This window comes from Podarcis filfolensis (assembly GCF_964270895.1).
Source record: "Podarcis filfolensis genome assembly, chromosome: 11".
In the NCBI taxonomy this organism is placed as follows: domain Eukaryota; kingdom Metazoa; phylum Chordata; class Lepidosauria; order Squamata; family Lacertidae; genus Podarcis; species Podarcis filfolensis.
Window position 1 is genome coordinate 26,099,699 of NC_139613.1, and position 14,008 is coordinate 26,113,706.

General features: G+C 39.8%; 1 protein-coding gene across 15 annotated transcripts in view; it reads left to right on the top strand.

Annotated features, from left to right (window-relative positions):
• The window catches only part of MAST4 (microtubule associated serine/threonine kinase family member 4), a gene marked incomplete at its 5' end in the record, with an annotated part of 200,946 nt that overhangs the window by 30,889 nt on the left and 156,049 nt on the right, over positions 1–14,008 (top strand). For 13 of the 15 annotated variants that reach the window (XM_083575989.1, XM_083575973.1, XM_083575986.1 and 10 more), the window contains one exon: positions 1,636–1,757. In XM_083575989.1, the coding sequence (XP_083432115.1) occupies positions 1,636–1,757 (122 nt within the window). Of the gene's footprint in view, positions 1–1,635; positions 1,758–14,008 lie in introns of those variants that run through there. The other 2 variants (XM_083575981.1, XM_083575980.1) reach the window with 2 other exon arrangements.

Consider the following 14,008-nt stretch of genomic DNA (forward strand, 5'->3'; position numbering starts at 1 on the left):
GGATTCGAACCGCTGACCATTTGATCGGCAAGCTCTAGGCACTGAGGTTTTACCCACAGCGCCACCCGCGTCCCTCATAGGATTGTAGCATTAAGCTTTTACTCTTTTTTAAAAATAATAAAAATAATAAATCAGTAATGAAATTAATGGGCCTTAAGTGTTTAGTTCTGGTTAGATAGTGTCTAGATTCTGGGCTAATTCTGTGATAATAGTTGTTTTAAAAGCCATTTCCATGTCTCTGGAAAGAAAGGGGGATAATTCCCATTAGGATTCAGCAGCAAGCATGTATTCAGCAGCCAAGAACAGTTCAGTTTTAATGTTATTTTTGAAAATGTAGTGATTTACCTAGAATGTACATTTTTTCTTACAGACTGTCTTCTAGCCAACTGCCCTAATATCACATATGTGTTCATAAACATATAGGCATATATATGCACCAGGCAATTTTTTTAATTGTTTACTTAAAAACAGCTGCTCTATATCTTTCTTTAAGTCAATCAGTTTACTTATATAATGCATTCTCCACGAATAGGTGGTGGTTCACAGAAAATAAGTCTACAATAATAATAATACACAGGTATAATACTTATTAAAGTTATAACATGACTGCAGAAATTAACAATTCACTTAAAATATATCAAAGTGAGCATAAAACTTACCAGCAATATTCAATACATTCACATCCCAAGGTAGTCCAAATCTGATGGTGTTACCATAAATACATTAATAAAGAAACACCTTTTAATAATAATAGATCTCTAAGTGATTTACAGTAGATTAAAACAGAATACCAACCCCCCTTTTGTATGTAGACCCAACTGGCTCAGTGTTTACTTTTGAAGGCTCTGAGGGCTAGAAGATGAAGTAAAGTAGGTAGAACCCCCCCAATGGTCAATATTGAGTCTTTCTCCCCTCACAGCACTTCTCCTGGAAACAGCTTCATGGTGAAAGTTCCTTGTGCCAGAGTCTGGGGACTCAGCTACATTAGTAAAAAAAAAAATGTTTTGAATTTGTTATAAACATGCAACATCAGATGGCACCAGAGAGCAAAAGCGATATTTACATCGCCCCCCCCCCCATTTTGTTATAACAATTTAATTTCTGACTTATTTATGGTGGGGGGTTTTCTGTGTGTATATCTACCCTAGGTAAGAAATAGACTAGATAGGGTCCCAAATGAGTAAAGCAAGTCTTTTTTCCTAAAAAGGCAAGAAACAGGAGAAAGGAAGTAAGTAGAGAGAAAGAACACCCAAGGGATCAAAATTAATTCTTAGTGCAAGTTAAAAAAAAGAGAAGGCATTAGGAACAATGGGTCAAATCATAAATAAACCAAAAAATCCTCCTATTCACAAATCTCTCATTTCTTCTTTTGTTCATCAGTTTCTTAATACTCAGAATGGAGTAAGTTTGTATTTATATTTGTATTTGCACAGTAAGATTTATTACCTGGAGTATGTGCATATATCTAATAGCTGAGTATCTGTTTCAGAAGCTTATGAGGAGCATTCGAGGTTTAAATCTTGCTAAGACCAAGTTTGTCCATTTACAGTGAGTTGCATGGACTAATATTGCAGACCTTTAACTGTGCAAGAGGCTGTGTACTGACAACTTTTTTTCCACCTAAACTTTTGACAGGTAGGTACTTGCTGCCAAATGCTGTTACACAACAGTCATGGCAAACTGGAGAAACTTCCAATCTTGTCCGAATGCGCAGTCAAGCTCTTGGGCAGTCAGCACCTTCTCTGACAGCTAGCTTGGTGAGTTATATTTTCAAATATTTGTTTATTCAAGAAACTAATGTTTATGTAACATTGCGGCAAGGAGTTTATTTGCACTACAGTCAAATAATCCAAAATTGTTTTCAAAAGATACAGTAATTCAGGGCCTTTCACATAACTGTTGTCGGTTACTGTATATAATAGCACTAAACATGTACAGTTTATCTGGATTATGTTTACTGGGGGAGCTGTAATTTTGAATTGCCTTACTTGCTTTCCTATAAAACCTCAGCTGGGAGCACATTTTAGTATAGTTTTTCCATTTAAGTAGTCTGTTTAAGAAAAAGAAGCAGTCACATTTTTTTAATAATACACTAGTTTCAAATACTGGGGTGTGTTTTTTTTTATAAAAAAACATTCTATTATTTTGTTCCATTATGTACATGCAAGTAGCTTACTAAAGGAATCTGTATATTGGTGTGTGTATTTGAAGCTCATCATGATAACGAGTAAGACATAGTTTGGTATACTGTGTAGGACTTTTTAAATTGGGTGATGGAGCTTCAGGTTGCAGCTGGTACTAAATCTCTAAGTTACAGGAATGTTAGCAATAGAGTCAACCTTTGCGCCACCACTACTTTATAGGGGGAGGGGGATATGTTTTTGAAAGTCATCTTGCAGGTCAATGGAATGGTAAGACTGTCCTCAAAAAGTATTCAGTCTTGGTGTGGCCCTGAAGACTATTTTAATCTTAGTATTAATTTTTTCACCCCACCTCTCCAAAACCAAAGGAGAAGCTTGGGCCTGACATTTCATTATAGATAATAAGAAAGTACTAAGTACTTGTGCTTATTTCAAAATATATATTTAAACTGATAGATATATTTAGTTATGAAAGCATGGAGATGGAATAGTTCCTCAATGGAATCAGATTTGGAGAAAGGCTGGGCTGGATGAATCCCTAGCCGGAATTAAGATTGCTGGAAGAAATATCAACAACCTCAGATATGCAGATGACACAACCTTGATGGCAGAAAGTGAGGAGGAATTAAAGAACCTTTTATTGAGGGTAAAAGAGGAGAGCGCAAAATATGGTCTGAAGCTCAACATCAAAAAAACGAAGATCATGGCCACTGGTCCCATCACCTCCTGGCAAATAGAAGGAGAAGAAATGGAGGCAGTGAGAAATTTTACTTTCTTGGGTTCCATGATCACTGCAGATGGTGACAGCAGTCACGAAATTAAGAGACGCCTGCTTCTTGGGAGGAAAGCAATGACCAACCTAGACAGCATCTTAAAAAGTAGAGACATCACCTTGCCAACAAAGGTCCGTATAGTTAAAGCCATGGTTTTCCCAGTAGTGATGTATGGAAGTGAGAGCTGGACCATAAAGAAGGCTGATCGTCGAAGAATTGATGCTTTTGAATTATGGTGCTGGAGGAGACTCTTGAGAGTCCCATGGACTGCAAGAAGATCAAACCTATCCATTCTTAAGGAAATCAGCCCTGAGTGCTCACTGGAAGGACAGATCGTGAAGCTGAGGCTCCAGTACTTTGGCCACCTCATGAGAAGAGAAGACTCCCTGGAAAAGACCCTGATGTTGGGAAAGATGGAGGGCACAAGGAGAAGGGGACGACAGAGGACGAGATGGTTGGATAGTGTCTTCGAAGCTACAAACATGAGTCTGACTAAACTGTGGGAGGCAGTGGAAGACAGAAGTGCCTGGCGTGCTCTGGTCCATGGGGTCACGAAGAGTCGGACACGACTAAACGACTAAACAAAACAGATAAAATCTCATCAAGTCTGCCAGTTGGGGGGGATGCACAATATAAATTATTACTGAGGTGGTATCTAACACCTGCAAGGTTAAATAAAATCCACCCAGTTAATGGCTCTGAATGTTGGGAATGTTTTGTGGGAAATGTTCATTTATAATATAATGTGATGGGAATGCCCAATTGTCACAAATTATTGGTGGCAAATAACTCAAAATATCTCAGATATAATAGAGCATATATTGAGACCTAGACCTGTGTAACTATAAATCTGAAATCACTTGTCAGTATTGCCAAAATTGTATGGACAAGAAAATGGAAATGCCAGCAGGCCCCAACAGAGTGGGAATGGCTGATGAAATGTAAAGGTAGGCAGGCTAAGAAATGCTGACTTTGCTGAAAGATAGAACTGTTTTGTTGAGTTCTGGAATGTGCACTATAAATGTAGGATTGAAAATATTTTAGCGTATGTAATTATGTATGAGAAAACATGGGGATAGTGAGCTTTATGTGTAAAACATCGCATTAAAAAACTTCATACACTTAGAACTACAGCATCAAGTAGTATCTGAAGCAAAACATTGCAACGTGTTCAGTCAAGTAACAAATAAGAAAATAAAACAGCCAGGTTGGACCACACCAAAGACCTTTCTAGTCTAGCACTCTATTCCCACAGTGACTACAGGAAAACCGCAAAAAGACATGAACATAATATTTCTTTCTCCACTCAAATTCTAGTACCTTCACACATGTGCAGAGTGTTTCAGTATGAAAGGTATGGAAATGAAACATATAACAATATTTTTGTCCGTTTTCATGGTACAGAGTCTGAGGTAGTTTATAATAAGTTTATAAAGTCTACACACTTATAAAGAAGTACCATAGATTCTAATTTCAATTTTTAGATGTGACTTCTCTTGAAACATAGAATTGTGGTTGTTCTATTAAAGAATGGCTTTTCATGTAATGATGGTATGCAGCATTGGAAGTTATCTAAATTAACATACCCTTCAGTTTTTCTGCATTACATTTTAACACTGATACTTGACCAGTGATGTGCTGTTTTGCTTCACTCAATCAGCATTTGTCTAAATAAATGCTGCTTATTTGACCTTATTACATCTTTGCTGTTGGAAAAGAGCAGAACATTCATTTCTGAAATATTCCTCTCTTGCTTTGTAGAAGAATTCCTCTGTACTCTGTTATTTCCACAGCTGAAAGTAACTGTATGGAAAGGAATGGCCTTTCTTCCTGGGGAGTTTACTGTATTTGTTTAGGAGAGAACAAATAACAAACACTTAATTGAAAAAGATAACTCCTACTAAATTGTCATATGCCTTTTGTAAAAATGGTTTCAGATATAATTATGTTAATTAGATTATAACGGTATTTGTATGTATTTCAGGAGTACTTCAATACTATTTTATGCTTTACTTCCTCAAATAAAATGGTTCAATTACCTACCTGAGAGGTTATAAAATACCTTATGTACATAATGCAAGAATAAACAAGTGCGCCTTCAGAAGCATTAATTGGAAATATATTTGAATGTCAAATATAGTGCTGGCTTGCTTTTTAGCAATAATGTTGAAATCACTGTTCTGTTAAAATTGGTTGTTTAAGAGTATTGAAGTGGGTCAAAGAGCTTCCTGTTAACTGAGCGACACTGTAATTGAGAGGGCTGGCCCACCCATGAGGCAGAGTGAGGCAGCTGCCTTGAGTAACGAAAGTCCCACTGCTAGTGTAGAAGTGCTGCCGCCAGCAGCACCAGTTTTCAGTGAGATCTTGCCAGAAACTGGCACTGCTGCTGGTACTTTGTGGACACCTCCACACAATACATATAACAGAGGCTTGCAGCACCCGCTGCGGCTTGTGGGATGCCAATGGGGCAGGTGGCACATTCCTCTTTTGCCTCAGGTAGCAAAATGGGATGTGCTGCCCCTGGTAATTGACATGGTCTATATATTCAGCAGAATTAAAATACTTATTGCAACTGGTCTCTCTCTCTCTCTCTCTCTCTCTCTCTCTCTCTCTCACACACACACACACACACACACACTGATTTGTTCTGTGAACAACATGGTCTGCGACTGCTTAGATGCTGCCTTCTGTGACAATCCCATAGACGTGCTGAGAGACTACTTTATTAAATTATCTTTCTGTTATCTGAGGGTGTTTCCTGAAGGGGAGTTCTAAGTTTTACAAAATAATTCCATGGAATTAGCCTTTTTTATTTTTTAAAAAAGTTAACTCATTCTGCTCTTGGGATGTACCTGTGTGGACAAGGAAGGGATTTGTGTCCAGATCTCAAACCTAAGGACTCCTCACAGGAGGAGGAATGGGAGCAGGCCCCTCCAACCACCCTGAAGAACAAATGGCTCCAGATACCTCTGCTCGAGCACCAGAGGTCACTATGCCAGCTTCCTAGGTTCCTGGATGGCTCTTAGAATGACTCCCCCTTCATCTTCCCCAGGACTAGAGAAGCAGAGGATATGGCAAGCCAGGTAAAAGCTTTAAAGCCACTGTCTAATGTGACTGGCTAATGGAATGTCAGGGACCAGCTGGACACTGAGGAGAGTTGGCTGGAAGCTGATCTCCCAGGTAACAAGAGGACAACTCCACTCCTTTGCGCAAGACAGAAAAGGCTCAGAACAAGGGAGAGGTCTTGAAGTAGACAGGCAGCAGGAAATTCACAGGCAAGCAATGGAGAAAGGTGGGATTCATGGAATGCTCTTCCTGCTAGGTGCCTCAGTTGCACATTTTTCGATCCATACCCCAGAGAGACCGCTCTGCTTCTCCACTCTTCTCCCTAAAATAAGATTTTCTGAGCCCACAAAAGAGCATTAAAAAGAATGAAGAAACCATGGCTATGCCCAAGTTAAATGCCTTGCCATAAAGGTTTTCATGGGAGGGAGGGGTGCAACCCCCCCCCCCGATAGCTCTTTTTCCTCTGATCACTGGCAGAAGCTGTTGTGTCTGTCACTTATTTATGGCCAGAGATAAAAACTGACCTGTATCAGGCTTTAAAGTTATTACTCTGGCCTTTTTTCCTATTCTGTTTTGTGAGCAGCTCTGTGTTCTTGGGATGTGGCAGGCAAAATAACTGAATGTATACCTGCTGTTCTCAGAGTCACTGTGAGCTTATGTATGCTTATTCATGTGTTTCATATAAAGCAGAATGGAAGGGTGTAAATTTTATAAATAAATAGGTGCAAATGTGCGCCCTTCCCTCGAAGCATATCCTGTTCTGTCCCTCCTAGCAAGGAAGGGCACAGACTTCGCAAAGTCCCTTAATACTGGAATCAGATGCAAAATTTCATTGGAAGGTTAGCTCTTCTGGTTAAAGTTCATGCTGATTTGGTCTGGTAGAAGCTTTCTGACTCAGTTTTTTATATTTTATTTCACAAGGAGTAGTGCTGGTTGTGGCACAATCTTGGGGAAAGACTGTTGCTTTTCTTGTCTGTTAATATCTAGAGTCCCCATGACCTCAAGAGGGCTTTAAAAGCATCCATCTTCAAACTATCTAAAAATAGTATATTCTTCCCAAAGGCAACCTTTGGGGTCATGCTCCTGCCTGGCAGGCGAGTAAGCAATAAAGGCAAGTAATAAATAAAAGAATTTTGGGGGGTTTTTCTTTGCTTTCTGCCACTTGAGGGTGAAGCAGACAAAGAACTATTGGAAGGATTAAACAACCATATTAAAATGTGCTATAAGAAATGTAAAGCAATACTAGATCACAGAAGTAACATAGCCTCTAGGGAAAACACCCACTGCCCTTTTTGAATCTCTAGTCTCAAGCATTAGTTAAAAAGCATTAATTAAAAGTAGCTATCTGTAACTTCCCCATCTGAAGGAATCAGGAAGAATGGCTAAATAAAAGTATAAAACAATGGACATGGTGGTAGTGGTAAGGCACTCCACAGTAAATAAGCTTTTCTATGTTTTAATATATTACAGCAGAGGCTTAAAACACTACATCAACTTTGTTACCTGAAAAAACCTAGAAAAAGCCTAGAAAGAATGTCTCTCAGTTCATCAACATTCCTATATCTGATATTCAAGCATGGTTTCCAGTTGTTTTGCACTACCCATGCACAAGAGTGAGGTATCATCAGGCTTGAGGAGTTCTGTAGTTTGCAGAAAAAAATAAAAATCTAGGGGGAGGAACTGTAAAAGGAGGTCGCAAAAAACATGCTCAGTAGCGATGGAATACTAACTGCTGGGGAGAATGGGAAAACTGGATTGGTGCAGGAATGGAATATACCAGAGGAGAATATGCCTGATTGACCACAACAGGGAACAGAACCATTCCAAACTGGAAAATTTCGTGCAGATCTTCATTTTCTAACTAGCTATGACTTTTTCAGAACTCATGCTTCTGGTATGTGTCTTGTCTGCCTTACAGATTCTTACACCTGCCATTCCAGATTGGAACTGAAATAGAAAACTAGAAACTTCCAGCATTTTTACGTTTGTAGAAGGTTACTCCTTCACAAAATGAATGTTGAGATTTCATTGACTAAGAAAAATAAGTCTTTTTAAAGGAAATAATTTTATATGTAAGATGCTACATTATTGAAACAAAGATTTTATATTAGTTTTCATACTGGTTTCCATCAATTTGGCAGTTAATTCTGGTGTATGCAAAGCAATGAGTGTTGGCCTGTGAGATGGGTGAGGTGATTTTTGCAATGGATTTAGCAGACTGCTTTAAAAGTACGAATCTAGTAGTTTGTGCAAGTGATGTCCACTAGGTGGCACAAGAGCCGTGTGTAGTCTATATCATATGTGCTGTAACTAATATGTACTCTGTCCTTCCCTTTTGTTTTCAATGTTCATTTGTTATAGTCAAACTCAACTGCCAATCAAGATACAATGACCACACAGGTGCAACAGCTCTTATTTCAAAATGCATATAAAAGCTACCCATATTGGGATTCTGAAAATAGATAAACTGACTCCGCTCACCCTTGCATACAAATATGATAACTAAAGATTTGCTCTTATTTGTCTAGATGTACTGTGAAATTAAAATAGTGCTGGACTTTTGAGACATCTCTTGTTGAAATTCAGCTTGTAGATTTAAATGCACGTGGCTAAATGAGAAGCAGGGTTCTTACGCACTCATTTCATGTTTTTATCCTTTTTCATTATTGACTTTTGATTACTCTTTATTATGAAATGTACTTCAAAGGAAGCATGTTGTTTACGTTGGGATTTATCCGCCCAAGCAACAGGAAGTGGACCACTTAACCTTAGCTTTCTGATGAAGAGGTAGTGTTTTGCTTGCTCTTCAGAGAGTGATCTCTAAAGGGCAAACAAGGTGGGGGAGGAATATCTGCCTGTTCTTTGGAGATGAGCAAGCAGAGGGATCCTCTATCTTGGATCTTGGCACTAAGCTAAAGCTCTCTGCCTGCTCTTTAAATAAGGTAGCATTTCCACCCACAGCCACCCCAGTGCTGGAGCGGGAGTGGTGAGAAATGCTGCATTTACCGTATTTTTCGCTCTATAACACGCACCCAACCATAACACGCACATAGTTTTTAGAGGAGGAAAACCAGAAAAAAAATATTCTAAACGAAACAGCAGATGTATGATTTTTGTGGTTCATGCTGTGGCCACAGACATGTGATCTGACGGTGAGTTTGGGGTAGCCCAATGCAAAAATCCTGAGGATCCATGTGGATCCATGCTTTGTAACCACGTTTTTGCACCACTGCGGCCCCAGGCAACAGTGGGTGCATGATTTTTTTGGTGCAAGCTGTAGCCATGGACATGCTATGTGATCTGATGGTGAATTTGGGGTGATCCAGTGCAAAAATCCTGAGGATCCATGTGGATCTGTGCTTTGTAACCACGTTTTAAGTGGGGAGGGAAGGAAAAGCACTCAAGGGACAAGGAACACACGTGGGGTGGGTGGAGAAGGATGCTGTTAATAATGCAGAAGAGGGGTATAAGAGGAGAAGGCTCCTCTCCTCTCCTGCTTTGCTCCTTTAAAGCAAGCAGGCTCTCTGTCCCTCTCTCCTCCCCACTCAGCGACTCTTCTCCCGCTTTGCTGTTTCAAAGCGAGCCTTGGAGGAGGGAAGGAAGGGGAACCATGGATCCTCTGCTCACGACTGCAGCACATCCCCCCGCCATCCGTAGGCATTCGCTCCATAACACGCACAGACATTTCCCCTTACTTTCTAGGAGGAAAAAAGTGAGTGTTATGGTGCAAAAAATACGGTACTTTGCTGTTGGGGAAAACAGCCTGGTGAACAAAATTGGGCTCAAGATTGGCCTGCAGGCTGCTGGCTTCCCATGTCTGCTGCAACGCTACAATCCATTGAAGCAGACGGAAGTGCCTAGTGGAGAAACGGAATAAGGGTGTATTTATAATCTGCACACAGTTCCCACTCATTGCTACAGTGCACAGGCAGTCTCTGTATTGTTAAGTCAACTGTTACAGTTGATGACACCTTTTACTTTCCAATGTATGATATGAAGTCCATCATATGGATTTTTTAAAAAAGTGAGTTTTAATATACAGCAAGCCTGATCTTATGTTGGTTAGCTTTGCAGAATTCCAGGCAGTGTGGAATGTTTCTTCCTTCCTCCTTGTCCCCAGGTTTTGATTAGGTAACTGGGAATAATAATAATAATAATAATAATAATAATAATAATAATAATAATAATAAATACCAAATGCATGCTCAAATTGTGCTCCATTTCAAAAGGAAAATATATTTCAGGAGCAGTTCAGACATTTTAGATAAGATACTACTAAAATATCTTGTTCCTACTGATAAGGGAAGAAAATGAATTGTACTTCCTAATAAAAGAAATTTGCAAATACTTGGTGCATGTGGAGCCAAAGTAGAACATCTTTCTGTTTGATTGATGAGGTGATATGTATGGAGACAGTTTGGTATATATCAAAAGTATACTAGGATGTTTTTGTTAAGCTGTCCAAACTCATAGCTTAAAATTTATGATTTTCTTTTTGAAATGTAAATTTTCAGTACCCTAATTTCTGCTATTCTTAACTGTATCAGGTTGTGATGGGCAATATGACAAAAATAATAAGTCCAGGAAGATATTCAACCCTCTAGTTGACAGGAAAAGATTATGATGCTTTCAGACCTAAACTGTATATATTATAAAACCCTATAACCAAAACAGTAAACTTTAAATGGCAGCATAGATCATATTGCTCACATTTATCTCTTCTTTACTTGATGATAAATATGTTCGTTTAAAAGCATATTTTTTAATTTAAAGTGGGTGTCGTAGTAGAGGGCTGGAACTTTTTAAAAGACTGATTCAAATTTGCTGTTCAAGGGCAGTCATCACTTAAATTTTAAGCCATGCTTTAGTTGCTGATTTTCAAAAAGGCACTCACGCACAATTGTATAAAAGCAGTGACTTAAAAGTGGCCATGGAATCTTATAGGAGCTTTGTTGCTGCTGACTGGTATTGGGGGTGATGTGACACAAGCAACAGCTAGCAAATCTCTATCTTAATCAACAGGTGCATTGTGGACAGCTGTCTGCAGCCCTGGAGCATTTAGTCATAGTGATAAAGCCTTTTGTGGCATTTCTGATTCATGATAAACCATGAGATGGTGACCGATTAAATAAAAAGCTGGAATTTAAATTGCTGGAGGTCACTACAACAGAAATTAAACTTGGTGAAGGAGGATCTGGAAGAAGGGAAGTAGTAAGAGTAGAATATTGTGTTCTTAAGTGTCACTATCAAGCAGAAAGATGCTGTTTCTAATGTATTATAGTCTATTATGTTGTTTTTAGTCTATGAGGAAACATAGGAGTACTGTTATTATAGAGTGATATAATAATTTGAATTATTGGTAATGAAATGTATTTGTCCTGTTTTTTCTTAGTTATGCTACACAATAACATTAAATACGTAGCTAGCAACTGTGTCTGGAATTTTATAGGAGTCTTTATGGGGTATGGGGGATAGATCATTGGCACTACAACACATAGCAAGGAAAGGTTTAACTCTCTCCTTACCAACTGCCCACTACCTGGTATCTATGGGACTTAGTAAAAAACCTTTCCATTGATGTTCCCCTAACATTTTAAGACATCTTGCCTGAAGTCTTGCCAACACCTGGTACCAGCACTCTACTTATCCATCAGACAAAATATTTGAATAGTGTGTGCAGTCTTTGGCAGACCTTACCCCTGATTTTATATGATACAATGCACTAAAGCATTATTCAGCTGGGTAGTCATGAGGATCCCAGCCTGTGAACACATATTTCTACTGGGAGATTTTAATGCCAGAGTTGGGGATGCTCATCACACGTGGAACGAATTCTAAGGCCACTTTGGTATTAGCAGCATGAACAAGAACGGACAAAGGCTGCTTTTACTATGCTCATATCCAGGCCTCTGCGTCATGATCATGTTATTCTCCACTAAGGCAAAACATTGAGTTTCCCGGAGACATTCAAGGTTGGGCCACTGGCACCAGCTGGACTTGATTGTCACGCCTTTACTGAACTGTGTTCCTATCACATAGAGCTACCACAGTGCCGACTGCAACATGGATCGCTCCCTGGTGGTGAGCAAGATCCTTCTCCAGCCAAAGAGGATGCAAAGTACAAAGCAGAAAATGTGGCCTCAACCTGAGTTTTGTGAGAGCTCTACTGAACTGCCCCAGAGGCAGTGTTGAAGCAAGGTGGAACTACATCAAAGAGGCAACCTACAACACAGCTATGCCCTCTTTTGGCAAAAGAGAGCAGCAGATACTGGAGTGGTTTGAGGTCAGCATTAAGGACATGGAGTCTGTTGTCACTACAAAGCATGAGGTTCTTGTGAACTACAAGTGTACACCCTGCGAGAAGACGCTTGCTGCATTGAGTATGGAAGGGAGTGGATTGCCAGACGATGTGCCAATGGCTCCTGGTAAAAGCTGTGCCAGAGCATTGAACTTGCTGCTGGCAGAGGCAACACTCGCAAAGTGTATGAAGATGTGAAGACAGCCTTTGCACCAAAAGGCAAGAAAACTGCACTACTGAAAACCGTGTCTGGAGAGAATCATCACAGACTGCAGCAAGCAGATGAAACGATGGGCAGAGCACCATCAAAACTGTACTCGCAGGAAAACGTGGTCTCTGACACAGCAATTGACAGCATCCAGACACAGCCTGTCTTGGAAAAGCTGGATGTTCCTTCCTCCACTGATGAGCTGAAGAATGTCATCAGCTCAGACATGTGGTAAAGCATCAGGACAGGATGCAATCCCAACTGAAGTGCTGAAAGCCGGCCTCCATTCCTCCCTCATAACACACCTCCACAGCCTTCTCTTGCAGTGTTGGGAAACAGAATATGTTCCACAAGACATGCACAACTCCAGCATTGTGTCAAGAATAGAGGTCACCACTATGACTGTAACGACTACTATGGAATTGCCCTGCTGAGTATTGTGGGGAAAGTCTTTACCCATGTAGTTCTCAACAGATTGCAGTCACTCACAACGAAGCACATGCTTCACATGATCCAAAATTTTTATTTGAGATGATATTCCATTTAGTTTGTTATTAATGTAGTTTTTTCATTTTTTCATAATTTTCTTTGTAAATATTTGTGGTTTTACAAAACTGACTAAAAATTACAATTACAAATTAGAAAGTCACATCCTTGATTATAGTCCAAGGAGCATTCATGGGAAGAAGGCTACAAACTCACATGCAAGCTCTGGAACTGGCTATTGTGTAAAATGTGGCAGTTAGCACTGGGATATTGTTACTCTGATACTGAAACAACTGCACTGGCTGCCACTTGTCTTCTAGGCTCAATTCATTGTGTTGGTTTTAGCATTTTAAAGCCCTTGGGGACCACATGTCTCATTATGAACTTGTGTGTCTATTAAGTATGAAGGAGAATCACTTTTGAGGATGGCGTCACCTGCGGAGGCCTGCTTAAGGGGCTTGCATGAGTGGACTGTTTCCTGTGTTGCTCCCAGATTGTTTTGTTCTTCTTCTTGGTCTGTTGTATATCACCATGGTTCTTTTCAGAAAGGTGGTGTAAGAATATTAAAAATGCTGGGTAGGATTCAACTAATGAACTCCATCAGCAGAAGCCTGTGGAAGGGCTTCTGTTTGCACAATAGGACTACTTCTTCCCCTGTGTGCCCTGGGAAATTCACTCAGAGGGGATTGGGAGAGAACCTCTACAAAAGCACCCAGGAAAGGAGAGGGAATTATATCAGGCAAGCATGGCATGCTTGCACTGACAGAACAATTTCTTAGTGCAATTTTGAATTCCTTCCACTGTGGTTCACACCTGTGTTGTCACAAGTACTGCACAGTTGTATTTCTTCTCTATCAAGAGCAGACGGTGGCATCCTGATTTAATAAGCCTAGAGTAACCATTATGGATTAGGGGGATATTTATGTAAATGTTTGACATGGTGTTAAAAGTCACAGCATGCCCCAAGGGATATGTAACCACACAAAAATAATCAACAGTTGTAGTGGAACCAGATTTTAATTTCTGGCAGCAGCAA